At 37.2% G+C, this 27,022-nt stretch overlaps 1 protein-coding gene across 1 annotated transcript in view; it reads right to left on the reverse strand.

The window, feature by feature from the left end:
• Nucleotides 1–27,022, reverse strand: part of slc15a4 (solute carrier family 15 member 4) — a 67,767-nt gene that overhangs the window by 35,547 nt on the left and 5,198 nt on the right. Inside the window, exons 4-7 of the mRNA XM_082188426.1 lie at nucleotides 26,397–26,538; nucleotides 23,324–23,401; nucleotides 15,812–15,992; nucleotides 5,578–5,736 (exon numbers count right to left, since the gene is read on the reverse strand). Of these exons, the coding sequence (XP_082044552.1) occupies nucleotides 5,578–5,736; nucleotides 15,812–15,992; nucleotides 23,324–23,401; nucleotides 26,397–26,538 (560 nt within the window). The remainder of the gene's footprint in view (nucleotides 1–5,577; nucleotides 5,737–15,811; nucleotides 15,993–23,323; nucleotides 23,402–26,396; nucleotides 26,539–27,022) is intronic.

Genomic DNA, 27,022 nt, shown 5'->3' on the forward strand with positions numbered 1-27,022 from the left:
GAGAAGGATTTCCACTGCATCAAACCATCTCTGGCCTTGACCATTTTCCCAATCATGTTCAAATGTAAAAGGATTATTCAAGAAAATGAGAAAAGCAAAATTTATCTTCATTTCAGCGGGTGACATGCTATTCAGCATCTTTAATCTTAATATTTTTGATGCAGTCTTCGCACCTCTCCAATTTCTCTATCATTTCACAGCTGTCTGTGATCAGGAAGCGGCGGGCTGCCTCTTGTATTGATTTTCATAGCTTGATGGCTCTCTTCAGATTTAAAAAAGCGCCTTTGCAGATAGGGTCTTATAGCCTTCCACAATACTCGAACCCCTGGAGACGTGATGGAGGAGCGGAAGATTACACTTAGCCTTCCCCATCTCCCCATTCTGCTGGAAATTCAATCAGGGGCCGCTACGTCCACCATGGACATATTATTCCATCGGCGCTGAGCCTTTTTTCTTTCAATTTTTTCAGGTCCGCAGATAAAAAAAATTAAATGAAGATGTTAACTGTTAGGGACAGCCACTATCCCCACAAGAAAGTAGAAAAAAGAGAAAGGGAAAACAAAAGATGTCTCTTGTTACTTTTTGGAGTGGGCTGGTGTGTTAACAAAAAGAGGGTAAAATGCTGCTTTTTGTGTTCCTGTTCAAATCATATTCAAGAGATGTGCACATTGAGGGACATTTTTTTCTAAGGACAAGGGTCTCAAAGGGGAGAAGTATCCTTTGGGGGTACAGACAGGGATTTAATTTAGGATACATTCATTACATCAGTGTTTGGGATTGGCAACCTGCTCAATGACAAAAAATATAAAAAGAATGTCCAAAAAAATAAAAAGAACAATCTTAGAAAAATCTACTTTATGTTTGGTTTAAACAAAACCAAGATAATTATGCTGGTTTCATGTGGTTTTGGATTTTTTTTTTTACAACTTTTAAGATAAATTTAAATGCTATTATTACAAAAATATAATTTGGTGAAACAAAAACTATAAGACGAGTTTTCTTTCTGGAATGGTGTAAAATTGTTTTGCTGGTCTAGAATTTCATAAAATAAACTACATTAACACTGACAACATTACAGTACCATTAAATGAACACTATATTAAAATTAATAATATATTAATATTGGCACTGCAACACAACCATCAATGAACACTAAATTACCATCATGCAAACATTACACTAAAAGTGTCACCACCTTAGATGTAGAGAAACATTAGAATACTTTAAAGCAACCTTACATTAAGAATGGTCAGAGCTTGTCAAAAACAGTTTCTTGTACTTTTGTTATTTGACTATTAAAGATACTACATTTGAATCCTACACACCTCATTTCTGAGTCATTATTTTCAAAAAAACGTTTTGAAGAAAACAAATTGGTCAACATTTTTTTTAACCTGTTAAGCACTATGAATTATATATTACGTTTTTGGAAAGTCACACCACATGACATTATACAATCTGAAATGACCTTGCCTTGCCATAAAAGGGTCAAAGTATCTGTTACTTAACAGACCTAATGAATAAATTATTGAATAATTAGATCCAGAGAAAAAAACAACAACAGTGTAAAACATTTTCTGAAGCTAATATCTTCTTTTAAAAGACCTTGAAAGCCCTTGTAGTCATACCGACAAAAAAACAGCATCCAGTTATTTGAAGGACCAAAATCCATGAGCGACAATCTGATTTAAAACACCACTTCTAAGGGGGTAGAGGAGAAATCCAGTAATCAGTACTGTGTTCTCTACAATTCGACATGAAGGAAAGTGTTTCCTTGCCTTTGCCAAATGTACTTATTAGTCTTGTTGGTTCATAACGGCTAAGAGGGGGGACGTGCAGCCTTTGATGTACTCTGTGCGTGAAATGGGCGTAAAATTACCGGTGTGGTGTGTGTCTAAGAGGAAAACAAGCATTTTTGAACATGACCTTGGAAGAGAAGCAGAAGGGTTGAAATGAACGCAGCTGTAAGTTCGGGGAGAGTTGAACACTGCTAACCTGTGTGAAAATGTTTATGGACACAGACAGGCACATAACCAGCGGTAAATATAGAGATGAGACAGCGGACACAGATAAGACAAGTGCCATGGATAACTGTAATCTGCAAACCTCTAGAAAAAGAGTTTTTAAAGGGAATCAAACAAAATGTAGGACAACCAGTGCAGTTCAATGTGTGAATGATTGATTCTTGTGAACTGGTTCTTTTTAACAAATCAATCAAAATGATTTACTAATGAATCTTGAAGTGACTCTCAGTCAGTCAAGCCACAAACTCAAATCCAACTCAAAACAAAGCAAAAACCATTGTCACATTACATTTTTAAGCTTTATGATACTGAATCAGTTTAAATGTTGTACATTTGCTCAATGGCATCAGTATGGGCAGAAATAGTTAACTATTTGTAATAATTATTATAATTAGCAATGTTTTAGTCCTTTCTCATTTTGTCGTGGTCTGGAGTAAAACTATCTCCATATTTATTTTTCTTTCTCTTTAAAAAAATCTTAAATCATTACAATTATTACTACTTTGGGTTTTGCAAATTTAACCAATGAAAAGTATTAAAAAGAGCTTGTGACTAAACCGTAACTCCTTTGGATTCTCAAACTGTCAGTAAAACCTCATAACTTCACCCCGCCTCAATCTTGAATGAAGTGCCGCATGCATTTTAGACTGTCTCTGCTTGTTTGCAAAGCAAGGCTAAATAAAGAACTGTTTGAATAAGTACAGTGTTGTCTTTACTCAAGTAAATTAAAACACTTTATATGTACCACTATTTTATGTATTGGAGGAGCAGAGACTCTTAGTCTTGCATTTGCCGTCCAGTTATAGCCAATACTGTCTTAAATAGCTTGTGCGAAGAAGCACTTAATCTTTTATAACAAGAGATTTTTGTCAAATGATGGGAAAAACTGAGCGTCCACATAGCTACAATAAACAACCTGTAAGTTGATGAAAACTTAATGCGATGCATTTACTGCTTCAGATGCGGCCGTTCTAATGACGGACAAAACACGTATGTCTGACATTCGCTGGTTAAAAACCTCGTAACTCTATTTGAGCTTGATTTGAAATGTTAATAATATAATGACACATGCAAGTGTCTGACCATATATAAAGCCACAATCAACTTTGATGATACAGTCAGTGCATTTAAATGCACCCTCATAATGCGATTATAATGGTATTTTGACAATTTTGGGATTTGGGGATGTTTACCTCATGTAATCCCAATACTTCGATTAAACTAATGCAATTAAGCTCATAATCCTAGTAACCAGATTCGCATTAAAGGGATAGTTCACCCAAAAATAAAAATTAGCCCATGATTTACTCACCCTGAAGCCATCCTAGGTGTATATGACATTCTTCTTTCAGACAAATACAGTCAGAGTTATATAAAAAAAATGTCCTGGCTCTTCCAAGCTGTATAATGGGAGTCAATGGGTATATAAAGTCCATCAAAACGCATCCATCCGTGATAAACAGTGCTTGAAACGCCTCTGAAAGAAGAATGTCATATACACCTAGGATGGCGTCAGGGTGAGTAAATCATGGGCTAATTTTCTTTTTTGGGTGAACTATCCCTTTAAACTACGTGGCGTACACCGATTTTAATCGCAATAAACAGGGACACCTTAATTGCATTAATACCACTCTGACCAAAGTGTGCATGTGCTCGGACGTACACGGATGCATTGTTGTTCACACAACTACATGAATGAACAATGTGACATTATTATGAAGTTTTCTCTTCTCCAGATCGCTAAACTATGTCAACACAACTCGCTGCTCAGTCTCTGCTCTGTATCTTCATCCAGTAGACACAAAGAACGTGACGGCAGAGTAGGCAAACCCAGAATTGCGATGTTTATGACCGTGCCGAATAATATGCAGTATGTCCATAAAAATGTATTTTGAATTTGTTGTGAGTAGATTAAAACAATGGCCGGTAACATGCATACTGTATGCCTATCTGAGTGTGGTATAATCATACTTATTAACGAATATTCAGAATAATGAAAATTGCATGTAAACTGGAGTGAAGACTTCTGCTCGTGTCATAATAATAATAATCGCGCTATTGTTGCATATGTAAATGTAGTCAGTGTTTTATTATTTAAAAAATACAGTGTTTTTCCATTTCCTGAAAAGTAGGTTTCCGCCTGACAGTAACGATGTGTACAAAAACAAATTCTTTATGGAATCATTAAGGAACCGGATTTGTTAAGTGAAATCCAAATGAAATTCCTTACAATTCTCATCATGACAGAAATTGCTGTAATTACTGTAGATCTCAGTAGTGAAGGTGGTAATAGGAGCCGCTCCCACACAGTTTTTTTTTTTCTTCTTTCAAACGCTGTGTTAGGGGATTTAGTTTCCTTTCATCTATTTTCTCATTAATCTCAAACCCACTTGCTAGAGACTTTCTTGATATTTTCTCAGTGTATTCCAGCAGGAGCGAGATGTTTTCCCTGGCCGTCTTAACTGCGCAACTGCAATAATGTATCGCCAAGCCCCAATCGATCGGTCCTGATTGATACAGCCATGGATTCCTTAGCAAGCAATTTCAGCAACGGCTCAGACAAGAGCTACTACACAAAGGCAAGGCAGAGAGAAGTTTACTGCAGTTTTTAAAAGGACACGCATTGATTAGCATGGTCATTAGGACAGATGAATGATCCTACGGAAAAACTCTACAGTGCACAGAAGAGACCAGCACACTTGTGTTAAAAAAACACACTTGTGTTAAATCAAGCTTCAAGTTATCTGGACAAGTTATTCATTATATGCATCTCAAATTGATGTTTACAAAAATTGATTCTACAATCAGAATCCGAGGCGTTTCTCATCACGGTCATCATCTCTCAAATGTCCTTCCAGGCTCAGTATCACCTCATGAACCACTAAATGTTAAAAGGGCCATTTCATGGAAAACATCAATTTTAATACATCGATTGTGTTTATGTATGACATACTGCAGCAAAAACGAGTCATCTAGAAATCATACTGACATCAGAATTATGAACATATTAAAGTTTGACTGTCCAAGTTTACATTTCAACCCCTAACCATACTGGATCACATCTGAGGTTAGTTATTTATAACAATGGTCATTTAGATATAGCAGTCTTTAACATTTCAGAACAGAAGCAAACATTTCAGTGCCATATTTTTGGTGCAAGAAACCTTGTTAAACATTCTAAAATAAATAAATAAAATAAAGAATGCTACAAAAATGTAGAATATGGTCCCTTTAGAAGCTCTGTTTGTGAAGGTAAGAGCTTTGTGTGTATGGGTGGCTCAGGTATACCCTACGTTATGGGGGGAAAAGTCCATCCAAAGATGGCAATATCCAAAATCCTTGTTTTTGTGAGAGCATTTTCTGGTCCCCATGAGAAAAACAGCTTATAAATCATACTAAGAGATGTTTTTTTCTTTTTGGAAAATGCAGTAAGTTTTCTTAGTGGTAAAGTTTTCTTGGTAGCTCAGGGTTAGGGGATAGAATATACAGTTTGTACACTATAAAATCATTATGTGTTTGTGTGTTCAGAAGTGTTTTGCAAAGGACCACCTACCTGCAATACTAGCAAAGATTTCGCTGACACCAATGAGAACGTATTGAGGGACTTGCCACCATATGGGTAGATCGGCTGCATAGTATATAACTCCACCAAGCGACTGCGGGATGGGATCTCGTGTATGGACAATGTCCAGCCTCTTTGTCTCTAAAATGCCTGAGAGGGGCAAGAAAGAGGGTATAAGATAAAAAAAAAAAAAAATCACTAATAAATACCTCATAACAGTTCAGAAACAGTAATGGTATGGATTGTTATTTTTTTTGAACAAATCAGCATATTAGAATGATTTCTGAAGGCTCATGTGACACTGAAGACTGGAGTGGCAGCTGCTGAAAATGCAGTTTTGCCATCACAGGAATAAGTTTAACATATTCGTAAGGACTTTTATCCTCACCAAAGCTGCATTTATTTTAAATTAAAATAAATGCAGCTTTGGTGAGGATAAAAGTCCTTACCAACCCCAAACATTTGAATGGTAGTGTATATACAGTAATTACAACAAATAAATCAGCAATAAATCAACTATTGAGCGCACTGCTTTCTAAATATTGGCAGCAGCCATTGAAAAACTAGATGTTAAGCATGTATGTGTTAGGGTACTAGATCAGATACATGTGTTCACGTCTGGAGGGAAAGTGCATGTAACAGTGAATGAAAAAAGTATGAACAGTCCATTAATGGATTAAGTGTCAGGTCAATGCCAGCGCTTCACACAGGTCACAAACAGCTTATCTCCTGCACACAAAAACATGTTCGCACACACAAAATTATGCCAGGCCGGGTTTAGCAGGTAATCGGAGTGGAGCAGAGATTGTCAGTCTGGTCTATCTAAAAGCTTGATCCAATAATAACCATGTTGCAGGTGCTATTCAGATAACTCCTCATGGGATCCCAATCACACAGACATGCACATATTTCCATTTTTGAAGGGTTATGACCTTGTATTTCATATGCTTAACATAGCAGGGTGTGATACATCTACAGCGTGCCACTAACACAAAGTGCTTCAGTTAACAAAACAGTGACTTTTTTTCCTCTCTTCCCTCTCATCTTTCATTCCCTCCTCCACCCCTCTCCCAAACACCAGAAGCGTTCCGGCTCTGATCTGTGGCTGTGGCGTCAGATTTAGATCGGAATACAAATGATGCCTGGAATAAAACACTCTTTGGCTAAAAGTGTGACCCGCTGCAGATTAAAGTCCTCACTTCTGCAACTTCCAAGAGATTCTAAACCCAGATTGAAAAAAAAAAAAAACTCAACTTTTATTTCTGGCAAAAATTTAACAGAAGTAGAACTGCCCCAAGGCATCGTCTGCTGTGTGGCGTTAGTGTGTGTTTGCAGCTTTGTTGTCGGCACAGCTTGCCGTGGAAATGACTGCTTCCTGAGTGCAGGACAACAAGTGTGTCCAGGTGTGTGGGCATCATCTGTGCCTGCGGGTAAGGTTGGCTTCAGAGCTATGCCACTGCCAAGCACCCATCTGTTTGGAAAATGTTGTGTAAATGTTGTGAGGGGGTTCTGGCAGTGGTATTTTAAAACCCACCTAAGCCCTGCTGGGTTCAGCTACTGGGTAGACACAGATTAAAAGTGCTTCAATACACTTGAATTAAGAGGCACAAGCCTTGTGTGTAAGCACATAAACATACACATATTCATCTGTGCTCAGTGGCAAAACCACTAAAGAAAAAAAGCGAATAATCCAAATTTTCACAATTCAAACAATTCTTGATAAATAGAAAAACATTCTATTTGCCTTTTTTCCTCAGTGAATATCCAATTAGACTTGAAATTACACTTTTGCACATAACTTTACATATAGCCCTTGTTTCTCAACAAAATATTATTTAAAACTCAGGGATTTCACCATCTAAAGTTCACTGTATTATAAAAAGAATCACACAATCCAGACAGAAAAGAATCCAGAGGAGAATAAAATAAAATAATAAATACCCATGATCTTCAAGCCCTCAGATGGGAAAACGGGGGGAAAAGGTATTGGTAAACCTGAGACCGACTTTCTGCAAAGTAGAAAGGTGTGCTGGGGTCTGACAAGTCTACATTTTAAATTATTTTAGGAAATAATAGACATTTTTCCCAATCTATGCCCTCAATTATATGTCACAATACAAACAAAATAAATACCTTTCAAGAGATACAACTCTTTGTTTTTCCTACTCCTGAGGTTTCATTCAGAACGATGAGTCACAAATCTTTCAGAGATTCAGATAAAAGTTCCAATTATTTTTCATTATTTGTTGATATTTAATTTCATACACATCCTTGACTCTTTGAATAATTGCCTGCAATTTACCTTTATGTTGCGTGTGCCCACAGGTGACATTTGTGTGTGTATTAATGTACTCAAGTAGAACCGAGCATGGCTGAAAAAATAAAGAAAAAGAAAGAGCGAAGGGGTACAGAAAAGAAAGAACTGTGTGATTACTATACATTGGTATTAATGAGGGGCACTAAAAGACAAATTTCCCAAGATATCTCATCTATATAATAAGTGCCATTAGTGGGAGCCATTATGTCACAGGTATACACACTCACCACTCCATGTATCTTAATGTACACACACTATGACTAATAGTTATCTCTCTCACACACACACACACACACACACACTTTTAAAGAATCCATTCATACATAGTAAGCATCCTTAAACCATGCTTGTATCAGGTAGCGGTTTATTAATGAGTCAGTCTATGTCATTGAGTGGGAGTACAAAGGATGGGACGCTCTCTTTCTCTCTCAAGAAGGAGAGCATGAGTCCCAAAGGTTCTCATTAGTTTGATCTCTACAACACACACACAAAGTGTGATATGAACGTGGTTTGCACATACTGATTCCGCAAGAGTGTGCCAACGAGTCCCCCACCCCCCACTCTTGGCTACATCAAAGCAATGGTTATTATTAGATAACATCTGTATTGTGCACTGCATACTAGACTTACTTCGTGTTCAGGCTTTGTCATGCAATACTAAGGTCATTTTCTTGAGCATCATTTTAAAACAGTGGTTCTCGGCTGATTTTGCTACAGGACCCAGATTGTTTTCCCATCGGACATGGAGTGGTGACCCAAAATTGTCCTTAAAATCAAATGCTGAAATGTATTAATTAGTTTATTATTAAATGCTGCTTGAAATGTTAAAGATTTCATGCTCTCATTCATAAAATTCTTATTTATTCATCACTTATTCATCATCATTTATTCACCCTTGTGTCATTCCAAATCAGCAAGACTTTCATTCATCTTCGAAACACAATTGAAGTGTTTTAATAAAACCTGAGAGATTTCGGAAAAACTTTGATGCTTCAAAAAGAATAAAACGTAAGCAAACGGATATTCATCTGAATCGAGCAGACTTCTGAAGTCTTCTGAAAAGAGCCAATGAGGTTTGTTCTTGTGTGTCAAGCAAGCATGTTTGAGCTTCCATTTACCATATTTGACGTGTTTTATGTATGTGTTTTGATTAAAGTTTATATGTGAATAAAAGCCTAAATTAAATATGTTCATCATCTGAAGACTTGGATTAAACTGCTCAATTCACATGGATTATGTGTCAAGTAATGGAGGAATGGACTTTCAAAGGAGGGACAGAAATCTCTCTGATTGTATTTTTTATTTTTTTTTATCTGCATTTGTGTTTAGAAGATGAACAACTATCCGATGGATTTGCAAATTATGACAGAATAAAACATTTTGGGCAAACTTTCTCTTTAAGTAGTTTTGCTCATGTTTTTGAGGATTAGGGCATGTAACACAACCTATCCATGTTAGCATCTGCCCACTTCTATCACTCCTTCTCTTCCCTTTACCTCTGTACAGATAAAACGTTGTCGGGATAATTCCGGTTCACGTGGCTACGCGGAAGCGATAAATAAATCTTTATAATACATTTTTAAGGCCAGACAAGTAGTTTGGTGAGGGTTGGTGTGTAAAGAAGGACTACAGGCCTGCGCACATATATATTCAAACGCGTATACCTATAGATTAAACACGCATGTGGGTTTGCGCAGAGATAACCTTTTTTTTTTTTTTTTTTTTTTTTAAGGCTTGCACCTTGGAATCTATTTCAGGGAGTGAGTTCTCGAGACACCAGGCAAGGCACTGTTTGTGCGGATGAGCGGGCCGGAGCGCGTTGAGGGTTTTCTGTTAGAACGGTGTCATGTTAGCGGGCCCTAAGTTAATAACTAATGATCTTTGCAACAGAAGTGAATCAATCAATCAAAACTAACTTTAGCTGGACAATAACTTTATTCTAGAGCTGCTGTAAAGCCAAAACAATCTCTGTTACTGTAATTTCCAATTATCACTGTAAAGCTGCTTTGAAACAATCTATATTGTTAAAAGCGCTATATAAATGAAGGTGACTTGACTTGAATGATGTCAAAATACTTTAAGTTTAGTGAATGCACAGTCTTTGATGTGGAAAATGTTTTCATTTTAAACTGTTTTATGTTGCCATCCTAACTATAGACAATTAGTTTAGTATTTTTCTTGAACATTTCTTTTGTTGATATATTTACTATTAAATAGAGACAACTAAAGTGGGAACTTTTTAAATAGTATTTATTTAGTCTACTTGCTACTTGCAATTGCATGTCAGATGCAAGTGAAATTATCAGGTAATAACAGACCATTTTCTTGGACAGAAATATAAATGCCCCTGGAAACAAGATAAATGCATTTATTTATTTTGGTCTGATTTCCAAGAAGAAAAAGGTGTACACATGTGCTAAAATTGTACTTTGTCAGCTTTTAGGCGTACTCTAGCCTGTAGATGACCTTAAAACTAACAAACATGGACTAAAGCCACTTGCATTTTAGGTCTTCAAGTTTCTGGTCTGTTATTAGTCTTATGAATCAGACTATCCTTGAACCGTATGTTGGTACGCTGTCTAGTGCACACAAAATTGGCAAAGGCATTCTCAAAACTGCAACCTCCAATCTGATTGATTGGCTTTACTCAATTTCCAGGGGTCCTTGGGGTGCACAGGTTTATCAGTAAACCAGAAAATATTGTGTTTACAAGATCTCATGCTGTTAGAATGAGTTCTTTTGAGGAAAACCTAGAAGCTGGATTTGAAAAAGTTTGAAGCACTGAATCTTTGAACAAGTTTACATGCACGGCCTCACACTGTTTACGCTGCATAAACTGACAGCATTTAAGATCACATCAATTATGTTTTGTTCTGAGAGTTACATTAAACTATGGTAAGTTGTTTAACACATTATTCAGAGTGAATATTCCTAAGTGAGTGGTTGTCGGCCTGAATAATCTGCGATGTGGACTGCGCTTTATGTTGTATCAGACATCTTAGAAAACAGGTATCAGTATATTACAGTGAAAACAAATCAAGTGAAGTAAACACCTGAAGACTGCAATCATGCAGCAAATCACTTGACGCCAGTCTCTCATTATTTTGACTGTTTAGAGTTGTTCTGAACTTTGGGGAGTTTACTGCTTAAAGAATCCCTCATGATGACTACAAACGCACATTTATTCAGTTTGATGGCAGCTTAGAAACGTCTAAACCTTTCTCTCCCTCACCGTGCAGAGTTTGACAGTGGTTTAAAAGAGTCAGGGAGAGTCGAAGAAAGAAAGACAGACAGGGTGGGAGAGAAAAATATTCATACTTTCCTCACACTCCAGAGCGCATCTCCCAAAACTCATCTCACTCAAAAAGCGCTTTAGTCTGAAATATGTCAATGTCTAGATACAGCGCACACTGTCAGGCTGACTAAGCTCAGTTTAATCCACTGGGCAGAGTTGGAATTGGACTGGGGACTGACTGGAGTGCTGGGCGCAGTCAAACCGAACAATGAGATACTGCGACCTGTCAACGGTGTCTTCTTCTACAACCTCCGAACAGGCACTCCACGACACTCTCAACGTGTGACTCGAACTTTCGTCTATGTGTGGACACAATCTCAAAACGTGTTGTCTTCGTAGCAAAGCATCAACTGCGTACAGAACTTCAGACGGACAAGCAAGCCAAAAACACTTGGAAAGAAAGTGCTGAAGTGTTGGAGAGATTGCTGTGCCTAAAAATCTAGTAAGCCGTCTACACAAAGAGCTCTGTTTGATCTTCTGATGTGGAGGTCATCTCAAAACTGTAGTTAGCAAGATTATGCTCCTATCTTAGATAAAGTCTCAATATTAAGGATTTTTTTTTTTTTTTTTTGCTCAATCGGGACAGTAATGCAGTTTTGTACTGCCAATATTTTCATGGCACTACAAAAAAATTATGTATTAATGTTTGGCAGAAAGAAATATTTTCCATTAAATATTAGATTTATACAAAACATTTTAGAATTAAGCATCAACAGGGGGAAAATATATTGACTATACAAATTTTCATTCCCAACTTTTAAACTTCCTTTGTTTCAGTTTTTTGAGTTTCAGGACTTTCAGGAATGTGGGAACCCTGTTATTAGGTTCTTCATTTGCAATTATACCTCAAATTATACAGTTAAATCACGCTACACCATTGTCTTCCAGTTTGTGAATTTAAAGCTTTCACAGTGTTACTGTTTTGTTTATAATTTTTACCATTCAAACCTTCTATCTCCTTCTTGAAATTTAAAATCATAATCCATTTAAACCAGCTAAATAATTTGACCTGTGTGGCATAATTAAATCAGTGACGTTTATAAGGCATAAAACATAAAAATGATCAACAAATGTAAGGCGTAGCGACAGTTCTGTCAACAGGTCTGTAACTTTCACACTGGCTCTGGGCCAGTCTTATTGTTGAGCAGTGAAGATACCTCATTTAGGACAACATTTTAGGTAACATCAAGCATATCCATCTCAAATGGCCAAAAAAATGTTGTCGAGGTAGACAGGGTAGGTTTTGAGATAGATTCCTAGTTTTATGGGACTTTGAAGAAACAAAAAGTGAGAAGATATTTAAAGTTCCTCTGCAAAAATATGTAAAAAGGGAAGGTGAGAATAATGAAAAGAGCAAAAGCGCTGATTCAGGTTGGTATTTTCCTGGACGGTGGGCAGTATGAATATTAACTGTCAGAACAAGCGGGGATATCGATCCACCTTCTGCAGGGTTCAATAGAGCCGGCTCAAGGTTGGACAGGAGTGACAGAATTCAGAGGAGAGATCAGTGGTCTGTGTGAATGTGTCAAGAGCGTGTGGGTGTTTGTGGGTGAGTCATTCTACATCGAATCTCTGCCATCTTGAAGTCACTGTACCTTATCTGACGGATGGAAATGCCGTAACCTCTCTGAGATGAACTCATTCCTTAGTTTAGGTGAACAGTACTAAGAAAACACGATTTGACAATTGTCAGTGTGGATATATTTTGATATTTTACAAATCTTTCTCAAAATAATGACTCAGCATATTGATGTCACAGAGTTTATCAGCTCGATCTGTGATGCGGGTTGTCTCAATGTGTTTCACTAGGGACTATTTGTTTGGACATTTTATTTTGTTTTGGACTTGACACATGATGATGGATCCATACACCACTCTGGACTATGTTGACTGAGACCTTCCTGTCATGTTTTGTCTGTGGCATGAACAGTGCTGTGATTTAAAATGCAGTGTTTGGGTCACGTCAAACATACTGTAACTAAGCATACAGTATGTATAGCAAAAAGTTATACTTTAGTTTGTCTGTCCATAATGCATCGTACCACAATTCTTGAGGATCATCCAGGTGCTTCTTAAAGGGTTAGTTCACCCAAAAAAAAATAATTATGTCATCATGTACTCACCCTCGAGTAGTTCCAAACCAGTAAGACTTTCGTTCATCTTCGGAACACAAATGAAGATATTTTAATAAAATCTGAGCCTGTTCTGTACTCTCCATTGATGGCTACGCAACTACCACTATGGTGCTTCAAGAAAGTTCATAAATATATCGTAAAACTAATCCATATGTATTGAGCGGTTTAGTCCAAATTTTCTGAAGAGACATGATCGCTTTATATGATGAACAGATTAAATGCAGGCCTGTTTATCATATAAAGCGATTGTTTCTCTTCAGAAAATTTGGACTAAACCACTCAATATATATGGATTAGTTTTACGATATATTTATGAACTTTTTGAAGCGTCAAAGTGGTAGTTGTGTAGCTGTCAATGGATTGAGAGAAATCACTCAGATTTTATTAAAAGATCTTCAATTATGTTCTGAAGAAGAACGAAAGTCTTACTGGTTTGGAACGACATAAGGGTAAATGGGTAACATTTTGGGGTAAACTAACGCTTTAAGGGCAATGACTTTTTCCACAACTGAAGATTGTGCAATTGAAATCTTAAACATTGTACTAAACGGTCTCCATTTTACCACCAGACTATCTATATATTTCTATATACATTCTATATTTTGACTGCACTGACACAATGAGAACGCAACTGAGTTGGAGGATGACATCACTGTTTTCTGCAGAGCTGCTTTATCGGTGAATTCAATTCATTGAACTGACCTGAATCAACACTGAACTGACATCAGCTGAATGGCACTTGTCTTTTTTAGAACAGTAGAACTGAATTCTGTTTTCACCCTTGATCAATATTTTCCTGTTTATCCCTGGAAAGCTGCTTTGAAAAAAAATCTCTATTTTATAAAGTTATATATAAATAAATAAATGGGTATATACTACCACAATCCACAGTAAAATCTGATCACATACATGTTAAAATGTGTTAAAAATCAAATCCACACACATGTTTTTGCAACACTGTATATTTTGTGTGTTTGTTAAAGCTTTGGATATAAGCTACCATTCAAAATTTAAGGTCACTAAGATTTTTATTTATTTATTTATAACAAATCAATACTTTTAATCAGCAAGGATACATCTTGAGCTAATGAAAAAATATGCATAATGGTTTCCACAAAAAAAAATATTACACAGCACAACTGTTTTCAACAGTACCTGCGCTTACACTAATAATTTGTTTGTAAACAGACTTGTAGCACAGTCGGATAATAATAATAGTAATAATTTTAAAAAGTCACATGTAACCATGTCAATGGGAATGAATTGGCCAAATCTGAGTTCGATTTCATTCGGATTGTAAGGGGTGGTTTAAATATTTTCTAATCTGTTCAATAGGACATGCACATTTGATCACATTGAAAATCTAAACTGGAAAGATCGGTACATGTGCAATGACGTAGAATGCAAACAGTTGTAGTTAATTGTAATAATATTTCACAATATTATTGTTTTACTGTATTTTTGATCAAATAAATACAGACTTGGTGAGCATCTTCTTTCAAAGACTTCTTTCAAAAACATTACATAAATCTTACTGACTCGTAACTTTTGAACGGTAGTTGTATGTTTATGCTTTGTAAACAGAAAGGAGCACTGGTTATAAAAAGCTAAGTGCAATACAAACTAAACACCGTATTACTGGCAACTGGTCACATTATGCCAACATGCCAGAGCCCATGAGGGGGACAATTTATTTTTCTACAAGACTGATATATCATATAAGCATACATCATTTTAAGCATTGTTGTAATTAATGATTATTTAGTTGTCATTGTGTCAAAACGACAAATGAATAAATAAAAATTATAATTATTACATCAGTCAATATTTGGTAACCAAAGGTATTTCTTAAGGCACAGTACTAGACAAAGTTGAAGGGAACATGGAGTGACCCCACAAATTCACTCGCTCGCAGTCAGTCTCCCTCGCACGTTTACCGCCATTTCATTCAAGATTACCATATTTATGATGTTGCGATGTACTGAATCGTGAAGTGTATCATATCATGAAGTAGTTGCCTATACCCAGCCCTAAAGTTAAGAATATATTATTGCATTTTTAGGTATCAGTGTTCTGAAATGTGCGTGTTACAGTATGTCACATATAACAGAACACACAGCATTTGAACCTTATGAAGTCTGAAATGAAAGTTCACTACCGTGACGGGCCTTTTGACACAAAAATGAACACATATATTTAAAACGTGTATGCAAATGTCTGCTATCACACTCAAACACTCCCACATCCTCTTACATGAGTCTCAGTTGGTGAATATTTACAAAGAAGCTAGATACACCCACCCACCCTACCAGCCAACCAACACACACACACACAAACACACACACACACAGTTCATGTGGCGAGATTGCAAGCTGAAGAACAAAACCCTCAGGTTCACAGACTCAGCCATAAATCGTTGTTGTGTGTTTTGATAATACACTAAACACGTGTCATTTAGTGTGTTTGTTGTTGACTCACCAGCCGCCACTGCCGAGCACATGACAAAGAACATGCCCACAGCGATTCTCTTCAGAGAGGAGGGCAGCAGGCCTTTACGTTTGAGGATGGGGTCTACCACTTTATCCTTGAGGGGAATCAACATGAGGATCAGCACAGCATCAAACATGGTCAGCCAAGCCGCTGGGAAGCGAAACGATTGCTGAAAACAAAAGGGGAATATAATGAGTCATGTTACAGGACACTAGAGGATGAAAAAACAGGAAGCAGGGTGTGTGTAGGTCACTCATAACACTCAGGTGCTTCATTCTTCTCCATTTGTCCTCCATTGAGAAAGTAAGTACAAGCCTAAATGTGAATTCTGGGAGGGCATATGAAAAAGAAAGAGAGAGATAGCAGGAAACCAAATCATTCCAGCAACCTTAGCGCCCTCATGTGGCCAGTGCTGGTCTGTGGATGTAAAACCCATCCAGTAACTGACAAAGGGACAGGTCTCTTAATAGCCCATAAAATCATTACTCAATTGTTAAGTACTTTAATATCACATGGGGATTGAATACCATGCGTCAGAGCACCTGTTTCATAATGAATGATTTCTCCCCTCACATGCCACTGATGAGTTCTGAAAAACCCATCAGAGGGAAGAAAGGAAAAAAAGGGGTTGATTCGTTGTTCTATTAGGCTGTAGGTTTTATTTCTGTAGAAAACGATAATGAATGGTGTTTTCCTATGCAAAACCTAGGATGATTTGGTAATAGTGATAGATTTAGAAATCTGGACTATTTTGAAAAGAAAAAAATGCATTGATAAGGAAATAGATTTTACATGAAGAAAAGGAAAAATGAGACAAACTTGCAGCAAGGAGGTAGCTTAGTCTTTGCTTAGGTGTCCTAAGCAGTTTTAAGCACATTGCTATGCGCTTGCTGAGGTCTTCTGGGTCTTCTTTAAGTGTGTCACTATAGGTGATTTCCATTCGACAGAAAGTGCCCTGTGAAGTCTACTTTGCAAGGAATTCTGCCATCAAATGTGAGATTCCAATCCAAAGGGAGCAAACAAGTTCAGTTCGAAGGGTACTGCAAACAGCACAGGGAATAAGGGAACATCGATACATCACTTCACAGGAAGTGGAGAGGGAAATTTACCCAACAGTCACTGTGCATCAGTATGTGTGAATAAAATAAAGGCGGTTAAACTAAGATGAGCGTCCAGTGTTATTACGGGATTTAATTAGTCCCAGTTGTAGTTTGTTTGTGGTTGTTCGCGGGTACTAATAAAAAAATAGTGTGTGAGATTGAGATGTAACCGTTACAATACAACTATCATGATTATGGTTATATAAGAAAAGATACATCTAATATAACCAAATTATGTTTATTTTCATATTAAACGTACATTGCAATATACAATTATCACTCAGTTTAGCATTTTCAAATCTGACATTTTTCATTCAATTAATAATACATTTATATTTATATTATAAATGCACATGATGTATACACACACATGTATATCACATGAACGTATGGTAATTTATATTTATTTACAGAAGTATACATTATTATGTCATCATAGCTTCAACTTCTATAATATGCACGAGTCACGACTCAAGTGTCATCCGTTCGATGACTTTGCATGGAGTTCCAAATGAATGCATTTGTCAAGTGAAGTGAAATTCAACAAATAACCCTTGCTCAGTGAGTAGGGAGCAGTGAACACTGCCTATGGACTCTGCCAGCCCGAACGCAACTTTTGTTGTTGCTATGGTATTCTGGGTGGATGCCAGGGGGTTGCTATGAAGTTGCTAAGGCTTTCTAGGTGTTCTTGATAACTGGCCCAAGTCAAAAAACAAAAAACAAAAAAAAGCCCAGACCCAAATATCTGTGTGTCTTAATTTTTCTTTCCATGTCTTTCAGCTATTTTCTCATCCGCTAAGCAAAAATCATACATTAAAAGGGTTGTTCACCCAAAAATTAAGTCATAATTTAGTTGCCCTGGTGTTCTTTTAATGCAAAATGCCATTCTTTCTTTTTCGAACCATCAAAGGAGAATTTTTGAAAAATGTCCCACTCGCACTCATCCATATAATGGCAGTGTATAGTGACTAGCACCAAGCTTGAAAAAAAAACACACAAAAAAACACAAGTCTCACAGATTGATACCATGCAACATGTCGTATATTCCAAGTGTTCTGGGGGTAAAATAAAACCTTAATGTAATAGTGTTTGGTTTAAAAAAATGTATAAAAAAAAAATCTGTTGTGCTCGTTGCATCAAGTTATTGCATCCACATCTGTCACCTGTCATTCTGACTATCATCAGACAAACTGAGTTCCGATCCAGATATAGTAAACTCAGTGAAGGAAGTAAATGGATACTTTTTTTGGATTTCAATGGGTAGCACTTTATGGTAACACTTTATTTTAAAGTGTCCCTATTACACATGTTACATGAACTTACCATAGTAGTAAAAGTAAATTATGCATAATTACATGCAACTAACCCTCAACCAAATCCTAATCCTACCCTAACCCTTCAGTAAGTACATGTTGTTAATTTATATTACTCAGTACTTAAATGTATAATTACACTGTAACAATGACACCTTAAATAAAAGTGTAACCCCCTTTATTTTACAGTCCTGATCCACATGTACCTACTATGTACTTATTATAGCAATTATAATAACTGGGTAATAACTAGGTACTAACCCTGAACTTACCCCTAAACCTAACACTAACCTATGCAGTTACCTTGTACTTTTACCTTGCCCACACTTTAAGTACAGTGCAGGTAATGTTAAATAAAGTGCAACCTTTCTGAGCACTGTATTTCATGTTGCATTTTTATTAATCTTGGTTTCTCACGACTTGTGCTTTTTTTGAGCGAGTCCGACTGAACTGCGGTGCTTATAGAGTCTCATGAATGCCCAGCCATGCACAGACGAACAGCCAAGCTCTGGATTTTCGATAAATAATACGTACATTTCAGTTTGTTTTTTCACCAAACCCTATCAAATACCCCCAGAACAGTGTGAGTCAAATGTGTGGTCAAATTCACCAATGAGGGATTGGCCAATTTTAACTCTGATTATGAGTATTTTCACTTTGGAAACCACAGGAAACCATCTGTCCTCATTTCCTGCACAGACAGGGCTTGATGATACGAATGAGCAGATGTGGGTAGATGCTGTACGCACGTAGCAAAACTTAAAAACAGCCCAATCCGTTCTTGTCTTGATCTGATTGGTTGTAATTAATCCGAACACACTGCACAATATGTCGCCATCTGTACGGTTTAATTGACGTTAATCAAATAATGCCTGTAAAATGCAACACCAGAGGACTAGATGCCCGGAGCTCAAGCAGAGGTTTATTATGCATCCATGCCTGCAGGTGTGTATGGGCATATCACGCACACATTTACACCTCCAGCAGAGTATCAGGCGGTTAAGTGGAGAGCGTATCTCCCTCAGCATGTTTGAATTTAATTCTACAGCTTCTGTCAGTCCCCAATCTGCCGGCGCTTTTAACACTTTTAATTCTCCAGCTTACTCCCTCATTACATTTACATTTCTTTGACTAAGCATTGGTAATTTATACATGTCCCTCCGAGCGCTCGGTCTCCCCTTCATCATCATGCACTTTTAAATACTTTTTTCTCCATTTGAAATTGCCAGTTTGCATCATTCTATCATCATATCATTTTCACCCACATTACTGGTGTCTGTTTCTCTCTATGGGTATCTCCTAATTAAGAGCTCACAGTTTGGCCTTGTTAAGACTGTGCACTGGATTCCCTTTAGGCTGCGCGGTCCACAGAGACAAATCGACGGCAGCACATGTTCATTTAGAAGGGGAAACCCTTGTGAGAACGAGCAACAGATGGGGATTTGCAAACTTGAGAATGCACTCCAGAGAAACACTATAGTACTCAGGACAGAATGAAATTACTTGATTCCAACTGAAACAGGAAGTTGGGGTAGGACCTACATTTTTGAGTCATCAATATTTTAGTTCTGTTTTCTTAGAACATTTCAGAGCGCATTATACCAGCACAGTTCAATACGGTTAGACAAACGAGCTGAGCCTGAGAATTTCGGGCTGAGAACGTTTTTTAGCCGTGCCGAACCAAGCTCAAGTGGAAATATATCTGGAACTGTTCCTTCCGGCCCAACAGTTGAAAAAGGGGCTTAATGTGTGCTAATTGACCTTTAACTGATAAAAGAACACTGAACGAACCCTTTTTATAATATAGCATATATACACTACCGTTCAAAAGTTTAGGTTTCTGAGAAACGCTGTTGAAAGTGAATCGGCCCGAGCACCACAACACACTTGTTAAAGTAGTAATATAAATTAATATAAAAGTGACAGTAAAGACATGTTACAAAAGATTTCTATTTCAAAAATGCTGTTTTGAACTCTCTATTCGTCAAAGAATCCTAAAAAGACACTATTACGATTTCCACACTTCATAAAAAGTAAATTGAGCTTTGCTATTACAAGAAAATAAATTAATATATATATTAAAATAGTTCAAATCAGGTATTTTTTAAAGGTATAGTGAAGGATTTTCTTTTTCCGGGTGGATCATCAAGACTATTGGTCCTCCTAATTATCAATCATTCTGGTGATATGTTTACGTAAGGCCGTCGTACGTGCTCGTCCCTAGGTAGTTTTCGCTTTCTGCGCATGCGCACTTTCAGGTGTATATGTGTGGTGAGCTACGGTTTCAGCCATTCATTGAAGCTCGCCGTTCTCACCGGGTTTTTTCAAAATGTCTGAGGGTCGCAAGAGAAAAAGTGTCTACGAATTGTATGACAAGAAGAGAAAGGCCTCTGAAGAAAGAAACAAGACCAGAGTGTTTTTGGGAGAATATTTCACACGCTGGCATGCGCTAAAAGCACAGGTTGGGCTTCCCACTGATGCCTCAGTCGCGAAGTTTCTACTCGACATGTAAAGTTTGGCATGCTATTTGGAGAAATCCATTTAAAATCACTGCTAGTAAAAGTTAATGTAAGCTATGATTAGCGATGCTAGCCCTGGCACAAGTTGCGCATGTGCATTTTTTCAAAAAGTGGAGAGGGCGGTTCTTTTCTAAAATTCGGGAAAATCCTCCACTATACCTTTAATTGTAATACAATTTCACAATATTACAACAAACAAATAAATGCAGCCTTATATATTACAGGCATATGCAACCACCTATAGCAACCTAATGAGGCAGCAATTTTTTCACAAGCAAACAGCAATTATATATTCTTCAAAAAACAAGTTTAGTTATAGCCTATATAGTTACAGGAAAAACTTTGTCCTACAAGTTTGTTTTTGTTGTAACATAAATGTATTTCACTTCAACACTTTTCTTCCTCCTGAATCAGACTGAAAGAGGAACACTTCTCCTTTGATTGATAATTCAGTGGCGAGCAAAAAGCTTGAAGATGCTGGAATGTGTTTATTCATTGATCACAGAGAAAGTTGTAGCCTACAGATTCTGACCATCTGACTTGTTAAGACAAGGTCAGTCATTCAATATAAAGTACTTTTATAAAGATAACACGTTAGATTGTTTTGTCAATGTTATATTTTTAAAAGTTAGCAGAAAATGGCACAACCACCATGAAAGTCCTCTGGAAAATTATATTTAAAGAGCAAGAGGTGCTTTACAACCTCCTCTTCAATATGACCCTGCAGTCACATTCTCAAGCAATGTGTTATTTAACACAGCCAATTACGTCTTTTTCACTTCCCCATTGTCGTTTTGCACTTCCTCTGTCCTTCCCATGTGACTCTCAATCTAATTCTGGAAAACTCCATTTTAAACGTTGGTCAAATTGCACGTACACACACAAGTTGCTCATCCGGTTACATTTGTGTCTATGCATTTTCATGGTCATAGAGCAACATGTGACTGCATTGTCATTGCTGATCAGAACGCCCGACAGTCGTGATTTTGGATCAGTCACAGTGAATCTATTTTGAGGGGATTTAATTCAAGGCAAAGGTTCTGACACACTTTCCTAGTAGAGCGTATACATGTACACCCACACAAAAACAAATACACAGCAACTTTAGATGAGAAAGTGGCTGCTGGGTGCTAATCTGCGATTAGTGAGGGTCATGGTTTTGAAGTTAATACCCTGGTTTTCAAAGGATTTCTCTAGCTCATGCGTGCCAGAGTCTCCAGAGAGTATCCTAAACAGCCTCTACTCTACAGCTAGACAAACATCCCAAGCACCTGGCATCACCACAGGCATCTAAAATTAAAACTGAAGAATAAAAGCCAATCAAAGACGCCGTATTCTACACGGTTGCATTTAATGTTTTTCCCTGAAGACCATTTACTGTAATGTTACTCAAAGTCTCTTGCACCCAAACATTAAAAATTAAACTCTCTTGTTAACACTTAAGGTCCGTTCACACCAAGAATATTAACTATAAATGTAACTATATGCACTGCTGTTTTGTCATCTGCCTCTTCAAATGCTCAAGCTCTTTAAAGTCTTGTGGATTCTGATTGGCTTTATTGTTCATCAGCTGGAAAAAAAAATCATTCTGAAAGTGATGATATTGATTCTCTGTGCCATTATCGCTATAGTTGTGGTGTGGACTCTGTGATACTCTTTTATATTTAAAACGATTTTTAGAACTATTTCTTAACTTCTTGTTTTATTACAAGCTCTGTTGCATTCTCTTTTAGCCAGCAGATTCTCCTAAGATTTTTTTTTTTTTTAATGGGTAATTGAGGTTCGAGACTTAGCTGCTCCATGTCAACCTTTCTTGCTCATTGTGACAACTAACCACTTCCACAACATACACATCAAAGCAGCCAGAGCAACTTTTTTCTATTTACTACAGTAATATGATGAGACACGCATGGGCTACTGACGTATTTCCAGCGAAAACCATCCAGTCAGGTCTAAAATACAAGACAAACACTTATAAGACAAAAACACATTGTGAAGGAAGAATTGATGATCGACACGTTTAAAATTTGTTCATTTGTAAAAACAACTTTAATATTTTGAAATGTAAATTATTCCTGTGGTGGCAAAGCTAAATATTTAAAATGAAAATCTTTTGCAAGATTATAAATGTCTTTAGTCATTTTAGATCAATTTCATGTTTCCTTGCTGAAAAAATTATAATCTTACTGACCCAAGCATTTGAACGTTAATGTGTATATATATTTTAAAATGATAAATATATACCTTTGTTTCGTTCATGAGTCTGCCTGTATACTACATCAATATTTAAAAGAGCAATGAAAATTCAGATTACAAAGACATATTTAATTTATAGAAACATGTATCATTAATGGAAAAATCTGTGGCATTGAAAATGTTGCTTCCTAACAGCACAGCCGATGAGAAATATGGGAAAACTAATGAGCAGAGTGACCAGAGCACAGGCAAAAAAAGGAGGCCAACTGCTTTAATAATTGAACCATTCATTAACAAAGCAATTATATTTTTCTTTCAGGCCAATTTGGAAGTGATCTGACATCATTGGCACTGAAATAGCTTTTCTCTTACCGGGTGGGAGTCTGTGGAGTTGGGATCGGCTCCAGGAATTGTCAGATGGAGACTCTGGAGATAATATGTGGTCTGCATCTGCAAGAGAAGACAGAAGCACACATAAACACGCTGGCTGCACTTACATCTCATTCAGCGCTACAGAACAGCCTACAGTACTATGATCCATTTACTGTAGCACTTGAGGAGACACGGTTTCTGAATATTGCTATTGATTTAAACTTGAAATAGGGCAGAGGAAGAAAATAGCAAGTGGCAATATTTCAGCCCTTAAAAGCATTTTGGTGCTTCATTTGAACATTCTGCAATATCTGTTCATGCAGAAAGCCATTAAGCAACTTTTTTCTAAAAGTTAGAGACGTTGTCCTTTACTCAAACCTTAATTTAAGGCCCTGAGGACTAACAATGCCGGGTAACCTTTCTAACAGTTGGCAAGCGTCTCAACAGACAAAACATATGGGATGACAGGGCATCAAAAGATGACCTTTAGCCATAATTGGAGGAAGAAAATCTTGTTTTCACATGAGATGGTCTACGACACAATGATTCTTATCCTGACAGACCCACCGCAATTTAAAATTACAACAATAGCTGCATTCACAGCAGAAAATTATCCAATGCATCCTAAGAATGGTAAATTTTACACTGTAAATACATAGCGAAATTGTTTTTTTTTTATTTGTCACCACCAACTGATCTTTCGAGATTACTATTTGGAAAAGGATTAGGGTGACCAGACGTCCTGATAAAATTGGGACAGTGTCAATTTTATGAACTATGTCCCACATGAGTTACAGTTGGGATGCCACTTGTCCTGATAATTAGTCTTAGCTATAGTTTAATTGATTAATTCGTAAGAAACCAGCATAATCATGTGTAACCATCAGTAACCAGAGTGAATGGCCGATGTAGTTCTTTGACCCATTAATAGAACATTAAGCACACAAAAATACAATAAATAAATAAAACTGCTGCTTTCGCCTCAAAATATTGAGCAGTAAGTAAAAAATCTTCACTTGTGCGTCAGTGCAAATGGTAGAACAAAGAAATGCTCCACTTCAACAAGTAATTGTATTCCTTAAAACTCATCTCTGATCACCAAAATTACATATTTAAACGTTTTTGTCCTTGAAAAAAAATGTCTTGATGCCTTAAAATAGCTTGAATGTAACTCTACACCCTTGCCTCATTTAGTATACGCGGTTCTATGAATATGCAAAATAGCCCCGCCTCCACTCACTCACACCAGCTCAGAGATCCACTCATTGACGATCACACGTTGACGTGATTGGTTAAAGGGTAGTTTGTGACGTCAGAAACACCAGTGATTTCAAACTCAGCAGAAATGGAGAAAATACTCAGCAATGCTGTTGACTTATGATTTGCACATGATTTGTCTTAAAGGGATACACCACTTTTTTTGGGAAATAGGCTCATTTTTCAACTCCCCCAGAGTTAAACAGTTGAGTTTTACCATTTTCGAATCCATTCAGCCGATCTCCGGGTCTGGCGGTACCACTTTTAGCATAGCTTAGCATAGATCATTGAATCGGACAGGACCATTAGCATCTCTCTCAAAAAAATTACCAAAGATATTTTTCCTATTTAAAACTTGACTCTTCTGTAGTTACATCGTGTACTAAGACCGACGGAAAATGTAAAGTTGCGATTTTCTAGGCTGATATGGCTAGGAACTATACTCGAATTCCTGCGTAATGATCAAGAAACTTTGCTGCCGTACCATGGGTGCAGCAGGCGTAATGATATGACGCAGCGCCTGAAAATAGGTCTAATAAGTTAGACAAACTTAGTCCCGGTCACGTTAGAAGTTCTGGGGACTATTTTCAGGCGCTGCGTCATATCATTACACCTACTGGACTCATGGTACGGCAGCAAAGTTTCTTGATTATTACGCAGGAATGAGAGTATAGTCGGAATTAGTACACGATGTAACTACAGAAGAGTCTAGTTTTAAATGGGGAAAAATATCAACTCTTTGGGTTTTTTTTTTTGAGAGAGAGAGAGAGATGCTAATGGTCCTGTCCGATTCAATGATCTATGCTAAGCTATGCTAGAAGTGGTACCGCCAGACCCGGAGTTCGGCTGAATGGATTCGAAAACGGTAAGACTCAACTGTTTAACTCTGGGGGAGTTGTAAAATGAGCCTATTTCCAAAAAAAGTGGAGTATCCCTTTAAAGCATATTAAAAACACCACGTAGACACATAACAACATTAAAATCCTGATTTTCACCTCAGGGGGACTTTAAAATACCTTAATTTGTGTTTCAAAGATGAACGAAAGTCTTACGGGTTTGGAACGACATGAGGGTGAGTAAATGGTGACTTTTTTTCCCCCCATTTTTTGGGTGATCTAACCTTTTAATGTCCATAAGATCAGACCTTTACAAGCTTCTTCCGATAATCCAAATGTGCTCTGTGGCTGGAAATATCACTAAGGTGGTTGTAAAATGCAGAAATGAAAGAGACAGACCTTGAAAATATTTAAACATGGCAATGTTGACAAACTGATTTTAAACATCATCAAAAACACTTTACGAGTGGTTTGACACATAACCTCTGTTAGTTTTTTTCTGTGGTAAGGTGACATTAATTCAGTAGTTACATGCCCCACACCAGCTGCTGGAGGGACACTGCTTTAGTAGAGATGTCCCGGTCTTTATTGCTTGTCCTTTCTGTATTACCTTGAGCAAGACACATATAAAGTTCCTCAAGGAAGCACCTGTCTGCTCAAGGGCTTTATGCCCACACATCCCATAAAGACTCCAAATGGCACAAACCCTTAATATATGTCAGAGACAAAATCTCTGCTTATGAACATCAATCAACTATATTTGACATGCCAACGACACCGTTCATCTCCACTATGCATCTCTTTTTCCCTGAGACACCTTGAGACTTCAAGCAAATAAAATACCTGTGAAATTCCCTATTCATCCTCTGTCACAACTTCAGTAAATTAAGGTTAAATATACATAGCCTGTATATTTCCCTCTTTTTTAAGGATCTATAACTGACAGACTGGGTTGAGAAACCCACTCATAAAAACTTTACCTGGAAATAGACCATCCAGTACGGAATGAGAGCCAGGAAAACAGGAAGTATTTTGACCAGCGCTTTCACTTCCTCCACCTTCTCCTCTGAAAATCGCCCACCGTATGTCACCTTAGCGCCATCCAGTAGAGTCGGCTTGGGCCTGGTGGAAGAACATGGTTTGTAACAAAAAAAAAAAGCAATGATTTACTAACTTAAAAATAATGTCAGGGTTTTTTGAGAAGCGATTGATCTTTGATTTAGAGAGAGGGCACGGCACTTGACAGCAACTTATGCCACAGAGACACGATGAATAGCATCGCCACGTACGAGACAGACAGGAGAGGTGGATCAAAGAGGAAGATGAGGGATAACATTACAGACTAATAGAGTCATCTAAACTGGAGTAGAGGTTCCCATGAAAAAACAGCATAAATGTACAATCTAACACACTTAAAACATTTTAAACAGTATGGACTGTGTAAAGACAAATAGGCACATTCATTTTTAAAAGTAAGAATAAATATTCACAATTTCTGAATATGCAACAACTGGCAAATCCATCTTAATTCAACAAGAAATGGAGTATGCAACCCATTTGATCATTTCTGAAATCCTTGAAAAAAGAACCTTGAAGCTGAATAAAA

The sequence above is a fragment of the Leuciscus leuciscus genome (assembly GCF_965113295.1).
Source record: "Leuciscus leuciscus genome assembly, chromosome: 13".
Classification (NCBI taxonomy): domain Eukaryota; kingdom Metazoa; phylum Chordata; class Actinopteri; order Cypriniformes; family Leuciscidae; genus Leuciscus; species Leuciscus leuciscus.